The 18,798-nt window shown below is 39.2% G+C and overlaps 2 protein-coding genes across 3 annotated transcripts in view; one reads left to right on the forward strand and one right to left on the reverse strand.

The window, feature by feature from the left end:
- Positions 1-18,798, reverse strand: part of ALAS2 (5'-aminolevulinate synthase 2) — a 43,580-nt gene that overhangs the window by 10,240 nt on the left and 14,542 nt on the right. For both annotated transcript variants that reach the window (XM_053579904.1, XM_053579905.1), the window contains exons 5-6: positions 1,540-1,762; positions 811-995 (exon numbers count right to left, since the gene is read on the reverse strand). In XM_053579904.1, the coding sequence (XP_053435879.1) occupies positions 811-995; positions 1,540-1,762 (408 nt within the window). The remainder of the gene's footprint in view (positions 1-810; positions 996-1,539; positions 1,763-18,798) is intronic.
- Positions 1,640-18,798, forward strand: part of LOC128577641 (endogenous retrovirus group K member 13-1 Env polyprotein-like) — a 107,077-nt gene continuing 89,918 nt past the window's right edge. The window contains exon 1 of the mRNA XM_053579906.1: positions 1,640-1,691. The gene's annotated coding sequence lies outside the window, so the exon portion shown is untranslated. The remainder of the gene's footprint in view (positions 1,692-18,798) is intronic.

Raw genomic sequence — 18,798 nt, forward strand, 5'->3', positions numbered from 1 at the left:
GATCCAGTGTACAAGTGAATAGATTCATTTTAGGAGGAAGGAGAGATATACCTTCTAATGTAAGAGAAAAGGATGAGGGAAGGATAGATGAACAAGCAAATAAATTTGTAACTTGGTGCCAATAAATAAGGAGTTCCTCTGGAGAACATCATCCTGAGTGAAGTATCTCAGGAATGGAAAAGCAAACACCACGTTCTCACTTGTAAGTAGGAGCTAAACAATAGGTATACATGTTCATACAAAGTGGTATAATGGACACTGGAAGGTAAGAAGGGGGAAGATGGGTAGGGAATAAAGGATCAAAAATTACCTGTTTTGTACAATGTATATTATTTGAGTGACAGGTACACTAAAAGCTCTGACTACATCACTATACAATCCACCCAGGTAACTAAAAGCATTTGTTCTCCATAAATCTATCAAAATAAATAAAAATAAAAAGTTCCTTTCTGGTGAAGGAGGGGTAGTCAGACATTTAAGAAGATGGAAGAAAGTTTGAAGAAACTTCTCTGGGGATACAGAAGACTATTTTTGTGTGTTAAGAGCCCAGTTGAGTTGGAAGGTGATAAATTTATGGAGTTTCTTTTCTGAGAGGTTGAGTCATGTTCCCCAGTAGTGGTCCTTTATCTAGATGCAGAAGAAATCAGAGGGATAGAATCATCTAGTATAGAGGGTATACAAGGTGAATAAGGAGGAAAGACAGTGGGAGCAGAAGAACTCAGAATAGAGGGAAGGAGCAATAGAGGCAATAAGTATGGATGCTGTTTTATATGATGCCAGCTCCAAACAAAGCTCAAGCTTCAGACTTACCTGGCAGGATCTTGGCCAAGGTGAAGAGAGTAGAGTCATTAGCCACAAAGCAGGAGGAGAAGAGCAGTGCTGAGTCCTTCTGATGCAGCTCAGCCAGCTCCTGCTCAAGCTCTACATGAAACTTACTGGTGCCTGAGATGTTGCGGGTGCCACCAGCTCCAGCTCCATGATGCTGTAGGGTCTCCCTGGCACAAAGATGAGAGACAGACAAAGAGAAGAAAAAATACTTGTCAGGCACTGAAGTAATAGGTAGGCTTCCCTTCTGTGATGGTGGTCACAGCTGACTTAGTGGTCCTGTATGAACTGTGTCTTATGTGACTAAGTATAGGGGAGGATGGGAAGGATGGGGAGACAGAAGAAGGATGGACTCTTCTAGGGCTAGAGGCATTAAGGGATGGAGAAAGAAGCTAGGTTGAGGTTGAGCAGTTTGGAAGACCTAGAGGAGGTCACGTACAATCTCTAGCCTTACTAATTCCACACATAGAGAATTGGCCTTGCTTGGTCTCTCATCCTTCCCTTTCATAGCACTAGACATCCAGGAGTTTGAAGAACATGGTATGTTGATGGACTTAATTTTCAAAGAATAGGTATGCTAGAAGATTTTTGACTAAAGAGATGGTGGTGGAACCCAGATTTTCACTGTCACTTCTGCCTTTTTCTTTCACATGTGGTTTTGCAGCTTCTCTAGATACATCCCCCACAGCTCATGGCTCAGACCTTACTACTCACTGTGTTGCCTGCAAGACCCGAGGGTGCCGACTCATGCCCAGGTAGTCATTACTGCACCAGACAGACACATCCTTTGAGGCCACAGATGCCTCAAAGACATGTTGGGCAAAGGGGTATGCATCAGCCCAGCGGTTCACAGTCTTGAACACACGGTAAGTATGATCCTGTTTCTTCTCCATTATCTTGTCCCTAAAAAACTGGTCATAACCAAAAGTATGGTTTCCTGCAGGAGTAGAGATGGAGATGAAATGAATTCATTTTAAATTTATTCCTGGGAAGTCCATATTTTATCCATGTTGTTGATTTTTGAGTTCTTCAATTTCCTTCTTAGCTGTTCATTTATTTTCTTTTTTTGTAGAGACGTAGTCTCACTGTACCGCCCTCAGTAGAGTGCCGTGGCGTCACACGGCTCACAGCAACCTCTAACTCTTGGGCTTACGCGATTCTCTTGCCTCAGCCTCCCGAGCAGCTGGGACTACAGGCGCCCGCCACAACGCCCGGCTATTTTTTTGTTGCAGTTTGGCCGGGGCTGGGTTTGAACCCGCCACACTCGGCATATGGGGCCAGCGCCCTACTCACTGAGCCACAGGCGCCGCCTCTATTTTCTTTATATTTATTTATTTTTATTAAAACATAGCTGTGTACATTAGTATGATCGTGGGGCACAATACACTTGGTTCATAGATCGTTTGACAAATTTTCATCACATTAGTTAACATAGCTTTTGTAGCATTTTCTTAGTTATTTTGCTAAGACCTTTACATTCCACATTTACTAGGATTCACATATACCACATTAACTCTCTACTATTTCATTCAACCATCACTTTGCCTGTACACTCAGTAATCCATTCACACATTCATTCAGACTTGCTACTCTTGGCATGGCCTCATCTTTCTTTCTGGAGTTAGTGTGGCACCCTCCTTACTAGAATCACTATTTCTAGTCTCAGTGGAAGAATCAACAGAACTGGTTTCTAGTCATCCATTTGCCACTACCTAGCTGAGTGGCCTTGAACAAGTCATGAATCCTCTCTCTTAGGTTTAATTTTCTCATATTTATTATGGGGCTAACAATATTTTTCTTGAAGAGTTGTTAGAATCTGATGGCAGACAGCATATAATACAACCAAACTAATATCCAGCAAAAGTAATTATAGTAGTATTACTACTATAGTAATAAAGTGGTAGTAATATTAATAAAATAACTGATATGTAATTATATCATTATAGCCAACATTTAATGTTTGCCTTACACATATAAGGCCTTCTCCCAGGAACTTTTAAAATATTATTTTGTTTATTCTTCACAATGATCCTATGTGGAAAGTTCTATTACTATATCCATTTTATACATGAGTGAACTCAGGCACAAAGAGGTTAGGTAATTTGACCAAGGTCATGCAGCAAGTAGATGTCTATCTAGCAAGTAAGTAAATCCAAGCCCACTTCCTTAACCACTACCAAGTCTATTTTTAGGATAGAGTGAAATAATATATGTCACAGTGCTTGTTAAACTCCAAAACTCTATAAATGGGACAGAAATCATGATTGTTTCATACAGCAACTTATATGACTATTGGGGGTGTAAATTGGTAACATCTTTGCTGCAGGTATGTTTGGAAATATGTATCAGGAGTTTTTAAAATGCACATACAGACATACCTAGGGAAATATTTGCACCAAAGAACAAATGACTTGTATTCAGAATTTATTTTTTTAACTCTGAAAAATTACTAGGAAAGATTTCAACCCATTTGAAAAAAATGGGCAAAGAATATGAAAAGAAAATTCAATAAATATAGGAAAATAGTCCTAATAAGGGAAAATAAAACTGAGAAAATTTGGGGGGAGGAGACAAGATGGCTGACTGAAGCCAGCTTTCCAAAGACGTTCCCGTCCAGTAGGAGAGTTAAAGGACAAAAATTCAGCAAGTAACCTGGTGGATTTGAGCTGCATTAAGAGAGAAGTTTGAAGAACGCATGTCAACCCCACTGAGGCGAGCTGCGACCACAAGGATACAAACAAAAGGTACAAAATCCATCACCAAGCGGACGGGAGTCCCCTCCCCCATGAAAATGGCTCAGAGTGCCCCCACAAACAACTGGGCAGAGTTCAAAGGTCCTCCCACTACATTCCACGGGAGAGACCCTCTAAAAACTGGACCTACCTCCCCTACTAGGGTGCCACAGGGTCCTCCTGCCAGGCATAAAACTGTATAAACTGTATATAGTCTCTACCTGGAATTCTGAGCTCCCAGCACTCCCCTTCACTCACACTGAGGTCTGGAGGCCAGTCCCGGTCGGTGGAGAGGGGACCGCACCAGAGTGGCAGTTCCCTGAGGCACAGTGTGACAGCCGTCTTTTGGTGACAATATGGCCAGGCATAAAACTGTATAAAGCTGTGTGTGTTCTCAGCCCGCAACCCGAGGCTCCCAGTGCTCCCCGCGCTCCCCTCTGCTCTCGCTCCAAGGTCTGGAGGCCTGTCCCCCAGGAGTCCAGACACTTGGGCGATTGCTCGAGGGGTGTAGACAGTGCTGGGCTGTAGCCAGTCAGTGCAGACTCTGGGGTATGGGAGCGGAGAGAGGACGGGTGGCTGGAAAGGAGCTACACCGGAACAGCAGTTGCCTGAGCCATAAAACAGCAGCACTCTTTTGCTAGCAATACGGCTCACTAACGAATATTCTGAAGCCATACCCCTGTCTTCCTGGGCAACCAGAGACTCTGAGTATAGGATTTGCATGAGGCAACTCCAACTTGCAAACTGGGGAAACTCCCAGGGCGGGGCTGACCCAGAGGTCCTCTTTACTAAACCAAAGACGCACCTGGCCCTCAGGGGATCGTGAGCCTATAGACAATACAAGAGCAAAGACAAGCTGATTTGGAACTCAATTCAGTTTCTCTTCTGCAGGAGAACCGCAGAGTTGTTCTGTTCTGTTCTGTCAGTAACATTAATCAGGGGCGAGACTGGACCTGAGTGAAAACCCCCCAAGCTTCATCAAGCACCCGAGGTTGTCAGGCCTCACCTTCTCCTGCTAGAGAGAGGCAGAGCACAGCGGCCTGGCAGACTTCCCTGTGATTCAGGCAGGTGCAAACTCCTGGAGTACCGATTCACTACAGGCAAATGGATCAGCCAACTGCAGGGCTATCAGTGACTAGGTGTGACAGTGGTGCAAGGTGGGGAAGGAGGCAGCAACCTTCCCAGACTGATCTATTGGCTGGGTGGCTCCTCCTGACTCCACGCAGCACTGGAGCAAGCCACACCAGAGTAGTCACCAGACCCCTATAATCCAGTTCCCAGAGACCTCTTAAATTCTCTCACCCGAGACAGGTGCAGACTGAGACAATTGATTTGGACTTTTTGAGCTGAACCAATTGCCTGAGGACAAATCAGGTGGTGCCCTGGGTGCATGGTGGTAGGAAGATTTGATTTTTCTTTTCCAATTGTTTGCTGGTAGCGGGTGGGGTGACTTAATTGCTGATATTTATCCACAGCTGAGACTTCATTCCAGAGTATCTGTTTCACTAGGGTAGAACAGAAACCAGCTGAAAACAAGACAGAACCACTTAGCCCCACCACACCAGACAGGGCCCCAGTTTCTCAGTCCACAACACTGTACAGGCCCTCGACAAAGCCCCAGGGGAAAAAAATTAAAGGGAGTAAAATAACCATGGGGCAGAATCAGCGGAAAAACTCTGGTAACATGAATAACCAGAATAGATTAACCCCCCCAAGGAAAGATATGGCAGATGTAATTAAAGATCCTATTCATAAACAACTGGCTGAGATGTCAGAAATCGAATTCAGAATTTGGATTGCAGACAAGATTAACAAAGTGGAATTAGGAATTCGAGGAGAAATTCAAAAGTTGTCTCAAGAATTTAACAAATTTAAAGACAAAACCACCAAAGACTTAGACACACTGAAGCAAGAATTTGCAGCCCTCAAAGATATGAAAAATACAGTAGAATCCCTCAGCAACAGAATGCAGAATGGAGCAAGCAGAAGAAAGGATTTCTGACATCGAAGATAAAGCCTTTGAACGCTCCCAAACTCTCAAAGAGGAAGAGAAATGGAGAGCAAAAACGGATCATTCTCTCAGAGAGCTCTGGGATAATTCAAAGAAGGCATATATTCGAATCTTTGGAGTTCCAGAAACAGATGAAGTGGCCTCACTGGGCACAGAGGCCCTTCTGCATGAAATTATGAAAGATAATTTTCCAGACATACCAAGACATTCTGAAATTCAGATAGTGGACAGCTTCAAAACCACAGCACGACTCAACTCCAAAAAGACATCCTCCAGGCATATCATGATTAACTTCACTAAAGTTAATATGTAGGAGAAAATCCTCAAAGCTGCCAGGACAAAGAAAACCATTACCTTCAAAGGGAACAATATTAGAATGACTGCAGATCTCTCTGCTGAAACTTTTCAAGCCAGAGGAGGGTGGTCACCAACTTTTAATCTCCTAAAGAAAATAACTTTCAACCCTGGATCTTGTATCTAGCTAAACTGAGTTTCATTTATGATGGAGAAATTAAATACTTTAATGACATTCATATGTTGAAGAAATTTGCCATAACCAAACCAGCTCTTTAGGATATTCTCAGACCTATCCTCCATAATGACCAACCCAATCCTATACCACAAAAGTAAACTCACTCAGAAACTTCAGATCAAACTCCAATTTCCACACTGGCGAAAGGATAAAAAATGCCCACTGGAATTTTGAAAAACTCGATACCCAAAACTTCACCAGACTTATCAATATTCTCCATTAATGTGAATGGCTTAAACTGTACTCTAAAGAGGCATAGGTTAGCTGACTGGATACAAAAACTCAGCTGAGATATCTGTTGCTTAGAAGAGTCACATCTTAACTTAAAAGACAAATACAGACTCAGGGTGAAAGGATGGTCATCCATATTTCAGGCAAATGGTAATCAGAAAAAAGCAGGTGTTGCAATTTTATTTGCAGATACAGTAGGCTTTAAACCAAGAAAAGTAAGGAAGGACAAGAATGGTCACTTCATATTTGTTAAGGGTAATACTCAATATGATGAGATCTCAATTATTAATATCTATGCACCCAACCAGAATACACCTCCATTTATAAGAGAAACTCTAACAGACATGAGCAACTTGATTTCCTCCAGCTCCATAATCGTCGGAGATTTCAGCACTCCTTTGGCAGTGTTGGATCGATCCTCCAACAAGAAGCTGAGCAAAGAAATCTTAGATTTAAACCTAACCATCCAACATTTGGATTTAGCAGACATCTACAGAACATTTCATCCCACCAAAATTGAAAACACATACTTCTCATCAGCCCATGGAACTTACTCCCAAATTGATCACATCTTAGGTCATAAGTCTAACCTCAGTAAATTTAAAGGAATAGAAATTATTACATGCATCTTCTCGGACTACCATGGAATAAAACTTTAGCTGAGTAACAACAGGAATCTGAATACTCATACAAAAACATGGAAGTTAAATAACCTTATGCTGAATGATAGCTGGGTCAGAGATGAGATTAAGAAAGAAATCGCCAATTTTTTGGAAGAAAACAACAATGAAGACACAAACTATCAGAACCTCTGGGACACTGCAAAGGCAGTTCTAAGAGGGAAATTTATAGCACTGCAAGCCTTCCTCAAGAGAACGGAAAGAGAGGAAGTTAACAACTTAATGGGACATCTCAAGCAACTGGAAAAGGAAGAATATATCAACCCCAAACCCAGTAGAATAAAAGAAATAACCCAAATTAGAGCAGAATTAAATGAAATTGAAAACAAAAGAATAATACAACAGATCAATAAATCAAAAAGCTGATTTTTCAAAAAAGTCAATAAAATAGATAAACCTTTAGCCAACCTAATCAGGAAAAAAAGAGTAAAATCTCTAATCTCATCAATCAGAAACAACAAAGACGAAATAACAACAGACTCCTCAGAAATCCAAAAAGTCCTTAATGAATTTTACAAGAATTTACAAGTATTCTCAGAAATATGAAAATCTGAAGGAAATTGACTGATACTTGGAAGCACGTCACCTTCCAAGACTTAGCCAGAATCAAGTGGAAATTTTGAACAGGCCCATATCAAGTTTGGGAATAGCATCAACCATACAAAACCTCCCTAAAAAGAAAAGCCCGGGACCAGATGGTTTCACGTCAGAATTCTACCAAACTTTTAAAGAGGAATTAGTACCTATATTACTCAACCTGTTCCAAAAGGTAGAAAAAGAAGGAAGACTACCTAACATGTTCTATGAAGCAAATATCACCCTGATCCCCAAACCAGGAAAAGACCCAACAAGAAAAGAAAATTATAGACCGATATCACTAATGAATATAGATGCAAAAATATTCAACAAGATCCTAACAAACAGAATCCAGCAACACATCTAACAAATTATACAGCATGACCAAGTCTGTTTTATCCCAGGGTTTCAAGGCTGGTTCAATATACGTAAATCTATAAATGTAATCCAGCACATAAACAAATTAAAAAACAAAGACCATATGATTCTCTCAATCGATGCAGAAAAAGGTTTTGATAATATCCAGCATCCCTTCATGATCAGAACACTTAAGAAAATCAGTATAGAAGGGACATTTCTTAAACTGATGGAGACCATCTACAGCAAACCCACAGCCAATATCATATTGAATGAAGTTAAATTGGAATCATTTCCACTCAGATCAGGAACCAGACAAGGCTGCCCATTGTGTCCATTGCTTTTTAACATTGGGAGGTTTTAGCCACCGCAATTAGGGAAGAAAAGGCGATCAAGGGTATCCATATAGGGTCAGAAGAGATCAAACTTTCGCTCTTCGCAGATGATATGATAGTATACCTGGAAAACACTAGGGACTCTACTACAAAACTCTTAGAAGTGATCAAGGAATACAGCAGCGTCTCAGGTTACAAAATCAACATTCATAAATCGGTAGCCTTTACATATACCAACAATAGTCAAGTTGAAAAAACAGTTAAGGACTGTATGCCATTCACAGTAGTACCAAAGAAGGTAACATATTTGGGAATTTATCTAACAAAGGACGTGAAAGATCTCTATGAAGAGAACTGTGAAACTCTTAAGAAAAGAAATAGCTGAAAATATTAACAAATGGAAAAATATACCATGTTCATGTCTGGGAAGAATCAACATTGTTAAAATGTCCATACTATCCAAAGCAATATATAATTTCAATGCAATTCCTATTAAAGCTCCACTGTCATACTTTAAAGATCTTGAGAAAACAATACTTCATTTTATATGGAATCAGAAAAAACCTCAAATAGCCAAGACATTACACAGAAATAAAAACAAAGCCGGAGGAATTACGCTACCAGACCTCTGACTATACTACAAATCGATAGTGATCAAAGCAGCATGGTATTGGCACAAAAACAGAGAAGTAGATGTCTGGAACAGAATAGGGAACCAAGAGATTCATCTAGCTACTTACCATTATTTAATCTTTGACAAGCCAATTTAAAACTGTCAGTGGGGAAAAGATTCCCTATTTAACAAATGGTGCTGGGTGAACTGGCTGGCAACCAGTAGAAGACTGAAACTGGACCCACGCCTTTCACCATTAACTAAGATAGACTCTCACTGGATTAAAGATTTAAACTTAAGACATGAAACTATAAAAATGCTAGAGGAGAGTGCAGGGAAAACCCTTGAAGGAATCGGTCTGGGCGTGTATTTTATGAGGAGGACAACCCGGGCAATTGAAGCAGCTTCAAAAATACATTACTGGGACTTGATCAAACTAAAAAGCTTCTGTACAGCCAAGAACACAGTAAGTAAAGAAAGCAAACAGCCCTCAGAATGGGAGAAGATATTTGCAGGTTATGTCTCCGACAAAGGTTTAATAACCAGAATCCACAGAGAACTCAAACGCATTAGCAAGAATCTAGCAAGGGATCCCATCGCAGGCTTGGCAAGGGATTTGAAGAGAAACTTGTCTGAAGAAGACAGGGGCGCAGCCTTCAGACATGTGAAAAAATGCTCATCATCTTTAATCATCAGAGAGATGCAAATCAAAACTACTTTGAGATACCATCTAACTCCAGTGAGACTAGCCTATATCACAAAATCCCAAAACTAGAGATGTTGGCGCAGATGTGGAGAAAAGGGAACACTTTTTCACTGCTGGTGGGAATGCAAATTAATACATTCCTTTTGGAAATAGATATGGAGAACACTTAGAGATGTAAAAATAGATCTGCCATTCAATCCTGTAATCCCTCTATTGGGCATATACCCAGAAGACCAAAAATCACATCATAACAGATATTTGTACCAGAATGTTTATTGCAGCCCAATTCATAATTACTTAGTCATGGAAGAAGCCCAAGTGCCCATCGATCTATGAATGGATTAATAAATTGTGCTATATGTACACCATGGAATATTATGCAGCCTTAAAGAAAGATGGAGACTTTACCTCTTTCATGTTTACATGGATGGAGCTAGAACATATTCTTCTTAGTAAAGTATCTCAAGAGTGGAAGAAGAAGTACCCAATGTACTCAGCCCTACTATGAAACTAATTTAGGGTTTTCACAGGAAAGCTATAACCCAGTTACAACCTAAGAAAAGGGGGATGGTGGAAAGGGAGGGGAGGGCTTGGGGAGGTGGGTAGAGGGAAGGGGATTGGTGGGATTACACCAGCAGTGCATCTTACAAGGGTATATGTGAAACTTTGTAAACGGTTTGAGGACCTAGTGAATGATGCCCCATGATTATATCAATGTGCACAGCTATGATTTAATTAAAAAAAAAACAAACTGAAAAAATTTATCATTTGATAAATATTTTAAAATTTTGTAATATGAAGTGTTGGTAAGGTTGTGAGTCTATGGATACCTTCTTCAATAACTGGTGTAGCCATGTTGGAATACTAAGTGGCAATATTTATTAATATTAAAAATGTGCACACTCTTACAACTTAAGAATTTTCATTTCTCAGTGTTCCTACTAGAGAAGTACCTGCCTATGTGTACAGGAAGGTAAATTCAAGGATGTTTGTTGAACTACTGTTTGCTGTAGGAAAAATTGGAAGCAACCAAGTAGAGGAATAGCCAAATAAACTGTACTATATATTTACTGCCAAATATCAGCAAGCCTTGAAAAGTGAAGTAAATACTTACGCATTTAACATGGAATGATCGCCAAGGCATATTCTTGTGTAATATATATAGAAAAAAAAGGATAGTGACTGCTAAAGCAAGCATTGCAGAGGCCAGTTGCTTTCTCACCACCAATCTCTGTCAATGACTGCTTGTGAGCATACAAGAAACAGAAGAGGTGAATGGAGATGGGCCCTTCCTCCCCACCATATCTGGTGGCAATTCAGGAGGGCCTCTGCACTGTGGGGCCCTGACAGAAAACTGTGACAGATTGTGAACTGGTTGTGCCCTCCCCCTCACAACAGGAGCAAACTGTGGCTCAACTATAATAATATTGATAGGGTTCAGGTTGAGCTTGCCTCCTGCTTGGTAGACTCTGTGCCCATCCTCTAAGGAATTTCAGATTATCATCTGCACTCCTGGGGGCTTCAGCTGGAGGTCTTCCCCCAGCTCTGCCTCTACTGGCTTGGAGAGGGTTTGGCCTAGCCTCAGGTGACCTTGCTCTGGGAAATCCTGAGAGGCATCCTGGAACTGCAGATTCTGCTTCCCCAACTTGCAAGAGAAAGGCATGTTTTTTTTTTTAGTCTGTTGCTGGTGTAGCTGACACTTTGGAACAGTTCATCTCACTGTCCATGAGCTGCCCTTGGCCTAGGAGAATCACCTGGAGGTCCTGCCACAAAGCCATCCCATCTGGTCGAGGATAAACAATGCTGGTCTTCAGGGACCCCAACACAATGTGGACCCAAAAGGAAGCTTTAGAAGGCTGCGTTTGAGAATGGCAACAGGAAAAAGAAGCAGCTCATTTAAATAGTCAGCAGCAAAGGGGAGTGGTGAGTTCCACATCCTGGGGCATCTGGATATGGTTTCAGTCCACCAGTTTTAGTTTCCAAATGGCTTTAAAACCCTTCTGAGTCATCCGCAAAAGAATAACCTGCTGCATTGCTTTGGACAGGCACTGGAAGGGGCATGGTGAACTCTATCTCTGGGGCCCTTGAAACTGATATCAGACTACCTGTTTTAGTGTCCAGACAGTCCTATATCCCTTCTAAGCAGGCTAGCTGCAGCAAATAGCTGCTTTTCTCTGGAAGGTCCTGAAAGGAATAAATCAAGCTCTACATCACAGGGCCTCTGAACTTGACATTGGCCTTTTATCTTAGGCACCCACAGAGTCTAAACAGTCTACTGAGTGGTTAACAAAACAACAAGTAGCCACTTTGTGGCTAGAATAATAGTAGAGAGGTCCATTCAAGGGGCCTATATAACTGATACCAGCCTACTGGATCAGGCAGCCGAACAGCCCAAATACCCGCTGAGCAGCTGGTGGAACAAGAAATTACTTCATGACACTTGCAAGTCTTAGAAGGAGCACAGAGAGCTCTGTGTTTCAAGGCAGCTTGTCCTGCCACCAGTCCACCTGACTGGGCACCCAAAAGGCCCTAGACGCCATTGAACAACACTATTGCTGGCAGATAGGTGTTCCACTTGGTTGACCCAGGCTCTGACTTCAGGCCCCAGTGCCTCCTCTGAGCTACCTAACTGAACCCAATCAGAATATCCCTCAACAACTATTTAGGGACACCCTAACCTTTTTAGCTTAAAATTAAAAAAAAAAAATTAAATCCAAAACACACATGGGAAGGGATCAGCAGAACTCTGGCCACATGAAAGTTCAGAGCAGATCAACTCTCCCAAGAGATTACAAGAGAGACACAGCTGAAAATGCCATCCATAAAGAAATTCTTGAAATGACAGAAATAGAATTCAGAATATGAATGGCAAATAAGATAAATGGAATTGAAGAGAATGTGGGAAAAGAAGTAGAAAAAATGTCTCAAGAAATCAGTGAAATTAAAGATAATGTCACCAAGGATCTGGACATAATAGGGAAGTATGTAATGGACTTTAAGTAATTGAAAGAGACTGTCAGGAGCATCAAAACACAGCAGAGAATCTCAACAACAGAGTAGAATATGGAGAAGAAAGAATCTCAGAACTCAAAGATAAGACTTTTAAACTAACTCAACCATTTAAAGAGGCAAAAAAGAAGAAAGTAAACGCAGAGCAATGTCTTAGAGAGATATGGGACCACAAGAAGCGCACAAACACACAAATCATAGGAGATACCTGAAGCATAAGGAAAGACTCCTAAAAGCACAGAAGCTCTACTTGAAGACATAATTGTGGAGAATTTTACAAGCATTGTGAGATACCCAGAAATACAGATACTAAAGAGTTACAAAAATCCATCCAAGACAACTAAAATTAAACAAAGTGTCTCCTAGACACATTGTAATTAATTGGTCAAAGCAAAAATGGAAGAGAAAATTCTGCAAATAGCCCGGGGTAAGCAGCTTCTTACCTACAAGGGGAAAACCAGGAGGGTGATAGCGAACTTTTCAGTGGAAACTTCACGAGCCACTTTTCAGTGGAAACTTTACCAGCCAGAAGAGAATGGTAACCTGTCTTTGACCTTGTTAAAGAAAGCAACTCTCAGCCCAGGATTATTTATCCTGCTAAACTAAATATATTCAATGGAGAAATCAAATCTTTGGCAAGCAAACAGTGAGGAAATTAACCATAACAAGAAAAGCTCAGGAGGAAATACTGAGACGCATTCTTCACACTGACTATCATAATGGTCACAAGCAAAATAAAGAAACCCAGAAACTAAAGCCTACCTTCCACAATGGTGCAACTGATGAGACTAAGCAATAGATATCCTCAAAACAAAATGAACAGAACTCTGTCATACATATCAAATATCATAATGAATATGAATGGCTTGAATTAAATAATGATGAAACATAGGATGGCTGAGTGGATATAAAGGTACAAGCCATGTATATCTTATGTTCAGGAAACTTACCTAAACTCCAAGGACAATACAACACTCAGGGTGAGGGTTTGGAAAACCAAATTTAGGCAAATGGAAATCAAAAGAAAGCAAGGATTACAATCTTATTTTCAGATACAGTTGGATTTAAACCAACAAAAATAAAGACAAAGATGGACACTATATAGTGGTCAAGGGAACAATACAATGAGACATTTCAATCCTAAATATCTGTGCACCCAACTTAAATGCTCCCAGATATATAAAAGGAACCCTAACCAATCTTAACAATACAATATCTTATAGCACCATAGTAACTAGAAACTTCAACAACCCTTTGACGGAACTGGACAGATCCTCCAAACAGAACTATAAAGGCAATGGACTTAAACACCATATTAAAACAAATAGGCCTAATATGTATATATATATATATACAGAAAATTTCACCCTGGTAATACTGAATATATGTTCTCATCAGACCATAGATTATTTTCCAAAATTGACACATCTTAGGGAAGAAATAAAATCTCAACGTATTTAAAAGAGTTGAAATTATACATTGTGTCTTTATGGCCTATCACAGAATAAAAGAACTTAACTCCCATAAAACCTTCATCCCAAAACAAAGTCATGGGAACTAAATAACCTTGTGCTGAATGACAACTGGTCAAGGAGGAGATAAAGAAGGAAATTAGTATACTCCCTAAACAAAATGACAATGAAACCACAAGCTATCAAAACCTGTGGGATACAGCAAAGTAGTCTTAAGAGGGAAATGGATTGCATTAAATGCCCACATCAAAAAAAAAAAAAAAGAGAGAGAGAGAGAGAGAGAAATAAAAAACAGAGTGCAAATCCACAACTTAATGAACCATCTCAAGAAACTGGAAAAGGAAGAGAAATCCAATCCCAATCTGGCAGAAGTAAAGAAATAACCAAAATTAGATTAGAATTAAATGAAATTTAGAATAAAAGGTTACTGAAACAAAAAGTTCTTTTTTTTTTTGAAAAAAATAAAATCCATAAATCCTTGGTGAGATTAAGTAAATTAGAAAAGTAATATCTTAACTTCAGTCATAAACAAAAAGGAGAAATAACAGCAGATACAAAGAAATACAAAAGATCATAACTGATGACTACAAAAATCTATATGCTCAGCAATTTGAGACCATGTAGAAAACAGACCAATACCTGCAATCATACCACCTCACTAAACTCAACCAGAAAGAACTTGCACTCTTGAACAAATGTACATCAAGCACTGAAGTTGCAATAATGAAAAGGTTCCAACAACAGCAAAAGAAAACCTTCTGGATTAGATGGTTTTATATCAGAATTCTACTAATCTTTCAAAGAAGAGCTTGTACTATACTGCAGGACCTCTTCCAAAACATTGAGAAGGAAGGGTTTCTTTTTTTTTTTTTATTAAGTCATATATACATAGATCATGAATACATTTATTTCTTTGTGGGATTCAATATGTTGATTAATTGTACAAATTGGAGTGCTTACATCCTACTAATTAACATAGGTTTCACCTCGTTTACTTAATCACAGTGTTAAGACATTTGTGTTCTATACATGATAGATTTGACTTGTACCCTTGAAATATACTCCATAGTATATGGTATATGGTGGTGGTCCCACCATTAACCCTCCCTCTATCAAACCACCCCCCTCCCTTCCCATTTCCCTGTCCTTCCCTCCTTCATCCTGGGTTATAGTTGTGATTCATCATTCATATGAAAGTGTGAGTGATTATAAATTGGTTTCATAGTAGTACTGAGTATATTGGATATGTATTTTTACATTCCTGAGATACTTTAGTAAGAAGAATATTTTCCACCTCCATCCATGTAAACAGAAAAGAGATAAATTCTCCATCTTTTTTAATACTGCATAGTATTCCATGGTATACATATACCATAATTTATTAATCCATTCATGGGTCGATGGGCACTTGGGCTTCTTCCATGACTTGGCAATTATGAATTGAGTTGCAATGAACAATCTGGTGCAAATATCTTTGTTTCCAAATGATTTTTGGTCTTTTGGATATACACCTAGTAGAGGAATTGCAGGATCAAATGGCAGGTCTACATTTAGATCCCTCGGTGTTCTCCAAACTTCTTTCCAAAGGAACATAGTAGCTTTCATTCCCACCAGCAGTGCAGAAGTGTTCCCTTTTCTCCACATCCATGCCAATATCTCTGGTTTGGGGATTTTGTGATGTGGGCTAATCTTACTGGAGTTAGATGATATCTCAAAATGTTTTTGGTTTGCATTTATTTGATGATTAAGATGATAAGCATTTTTTCATGTGTCTGTAGACCGTGTACCTGTCTTCTTCAGAATAGCTTCTGTTCAAGTCTCTTGCCCACAATGAAATGGGATCACTTGTTCTTTTCTTAGTAATAAGTTTGAGTCCTCTATGGATTCTGGTTATCTTTGTTGGAAATATAACCTGCAAAAATCCTCTCCATTCTGAGGACTGTCTAATTGCTTTATTTAATGTGTTCTTGGCAGTGCAGAAAGTTTTTAGTTTGATCAGATCCCAATAATGTATTTTTAATGTTGCTTCAATTGTCCGGGGTGGGGGGTGTCCTCCTCATAAAGTATTCTCCCAGGCCAATTTTTTCAAGCGTTTCCTCTGCCGTCTCTCCAAGAATTTTTATAGTTTCATGTCCTAAGTTTAAGTCCTGTAACCAGTGAGAGTCTATTTGTGTTAGAGGAAAAAGGTGTGGGTCCAGTTTCATTCTTCTACAAGTTGCCAGCCAATTAACCCAGCACCATTTGTTAAATAGGGAATCTTTCCCCAAATTTATATTTGACAATAAGCGTCTGTGTTCATCTCTTGGTTTTCAGTTCTGTTCCATACATCTACCTCTCTATTTTTGTTCCAGTACCATGGTGTTTTTATCACTATAGATTTATAGTATATCCGAAGTCAGGTAGCATGATTCCTCCTGATTTATTTTTATTTCTGAGTAGTATCTCGGCTATTTGAGTCTTTTTCTGTTTCCATATAAAATGAACTACTAATTTTTTCAGATTTAAAAAGTATGACAGAGGTGCTTTCATGGGGATTACATTAAATCTGTAGATTGCTTTGGGAAGTATAGACATTTTAACAATGTTGATTCTTCCCAGCCAGGAGCATAGTATATTTTTCCATTCGTTAACATCTTCAGCTATTCCTTTACTCAGAGTTTTGTAGTTCTCTTTATAGTGATCTTTCACGTCCTTTGTTAGGTAAACTCCCAAATATTTCATATTCTTTGACACTACTATAAGGAATAGAGTCCTTGACTGTTTTTTCAGCTTGACTATTGTTGGTATATATAAATGCTACTGATTTGTGAGTATTGATTTTGTGTCCTGAGATGCTGCTGTATTCCTTGATCACTTCTAGGAGTTTTGTAGTTGAGTCCCTGGGGTTTTCCAGATATACGATCATAACATCTGCAAAGAGTGACAGTTTGATCTCCTCTGATCCTGTTTGGATACCCTTGATTGCCTTCTCTTGCCTGATTGAGATGGCTAAGACTTCCATTACAATGTTAGAAGGCAGTGGAGGCAATGGGCAACCTTGCCTGGTTCCTGATCTGAGTGGAAATGATTTCAATTTTACTCCATTCAATACAATATTGGCTGTGGGTTTTCTGTAGATGGCCTCTATCAGTTTAAGAAATGCTCCTCATATACCTGTTTTCTTAAGCATTCTGATAAAGAAAGGATACTGCTGCATATTATCAAAAGCTTTGTATGCACCAATTGAGAGAATCATATGGTCTTTGTTTTTCAATTTGTTTATGTGATGTATTATATTCATAGATTTACATATATTAAACCATCCTTGGGACCCTGGGATGAAACCCACCTGATCATGATGTATAATTTGTTTGATGTGTTGCTGGTTTCTGTTGGCTAGGATCTTACTGAATATTTTTGCATCAATATTCATTAGAAATATTGGTCTATAATTTTGTTTTCTTGTTGGGTCTTTTCCTGGTTTGGGGATCAGGATGATATTTGCTTCATAGAATGTATTGGGGTGTATTCCTTCTTTTTCTATGTTTTGGAAAAGGTTAAGTAATATGGGTACTAGTTCCTCTTTAAAGGTTTGGTAGAATTCTGATGTGAAGTCATCTGGTCCCGGGCTTTTCTTTTTGGGGAGATTTCTTATAGTTGATGCTGTTTCAGAACTTGATATAGGCTTGTTCAACATTTCCACTTCTTTCTGACTAAGTCTATGAAGGTGGCATGTTTCCAAGTATTAGTCTATTTCCTTCAGATTTTCATACTTCTGAGAATAGTTTTTTATAATATTCATTAAGGATTTTTTGAATTTCTGAGGAGTCTGTTGTTATTTGTCCTTTATCATTTCTAATGGATGAAATTAGGCATTTTAGTCTTTTATTTCTGGTTAGGTTAGCCAAAAGTTTATCTATTTTATTGACTTTTTCACAAAACCAACTTTTTGATTGATTGATCTGTTGTATAATTCCTTTGTTTTCAATTTTATTTAATTCTGCTCTATTTATTTTCTTCTGCTGGGTTTGGGGTTGGAATGTTCTTCCTTTTCCAGTTGCTTGAGATGTCCTATTAAGTTGTTGACTTCCTCTCTTTCCGTTCTCTTGAGGAAAGCTTGCAAGGCTATAAATTTCCCTCTTAGGACTTCCTCTGTGGTATCCCAGAGGTTCTGGGGATTTGTGTCTTCATTATCGTCTTGTTTCAAAAATTTGGTAATTTAAGAGAAGGAAGGATTTCTTCCCAAGACGTTCTGTGAGACAAATATCTCCCTGTTACCAAAGCCAGGAAAAGATCCAACAAAAAAAGAAAACTACTGACTAATGTCATTGATGAATATTGATGCAAAAATATTCAACAAAATCCTGTCAAAAACCAAATACCTATACATTTAAAAAAGTACACATCATGATTAGCTGGACTCTATCCCAGGGATGCAAGGTTAGGTTAACATACGAGAATCTATAAATGTAATTCACACAGAAATAGAAGCAAAAACAAAGATCATATGATTTTGCCAATAGACACAGAGAAAGCATATGACTAAATTCAGCATCCTTTTCTTACAGAACACTTAATAGGCATAGATGGCACATTTCTTAAACTGGTAGAAACCATCTACCACAAACCCTCATCCAATATCATATTTAATGGAGTAAAATTGAAAACATTTTCACTTAGAACTGGAACCAGTATCTCTACTAATAGTCAACATAGTGTTGGAAGTTATAGCCAATGCAA

This window comes from Nycticebus coucang, chromosome X (assembly GCF_027406575.1).
Source record: "Nycticebus coucang isolate mNycCou1 chromosome X, mNycCou1.pri, whole genome shotgun sequence".
NCBI classification, from domain to species: domain Eukaryota; kingdom Metazoa; phylum Chordata; class Mammalia; order Primates; family Lorisidae; genus Nycticebus; species Nycticebus coucang.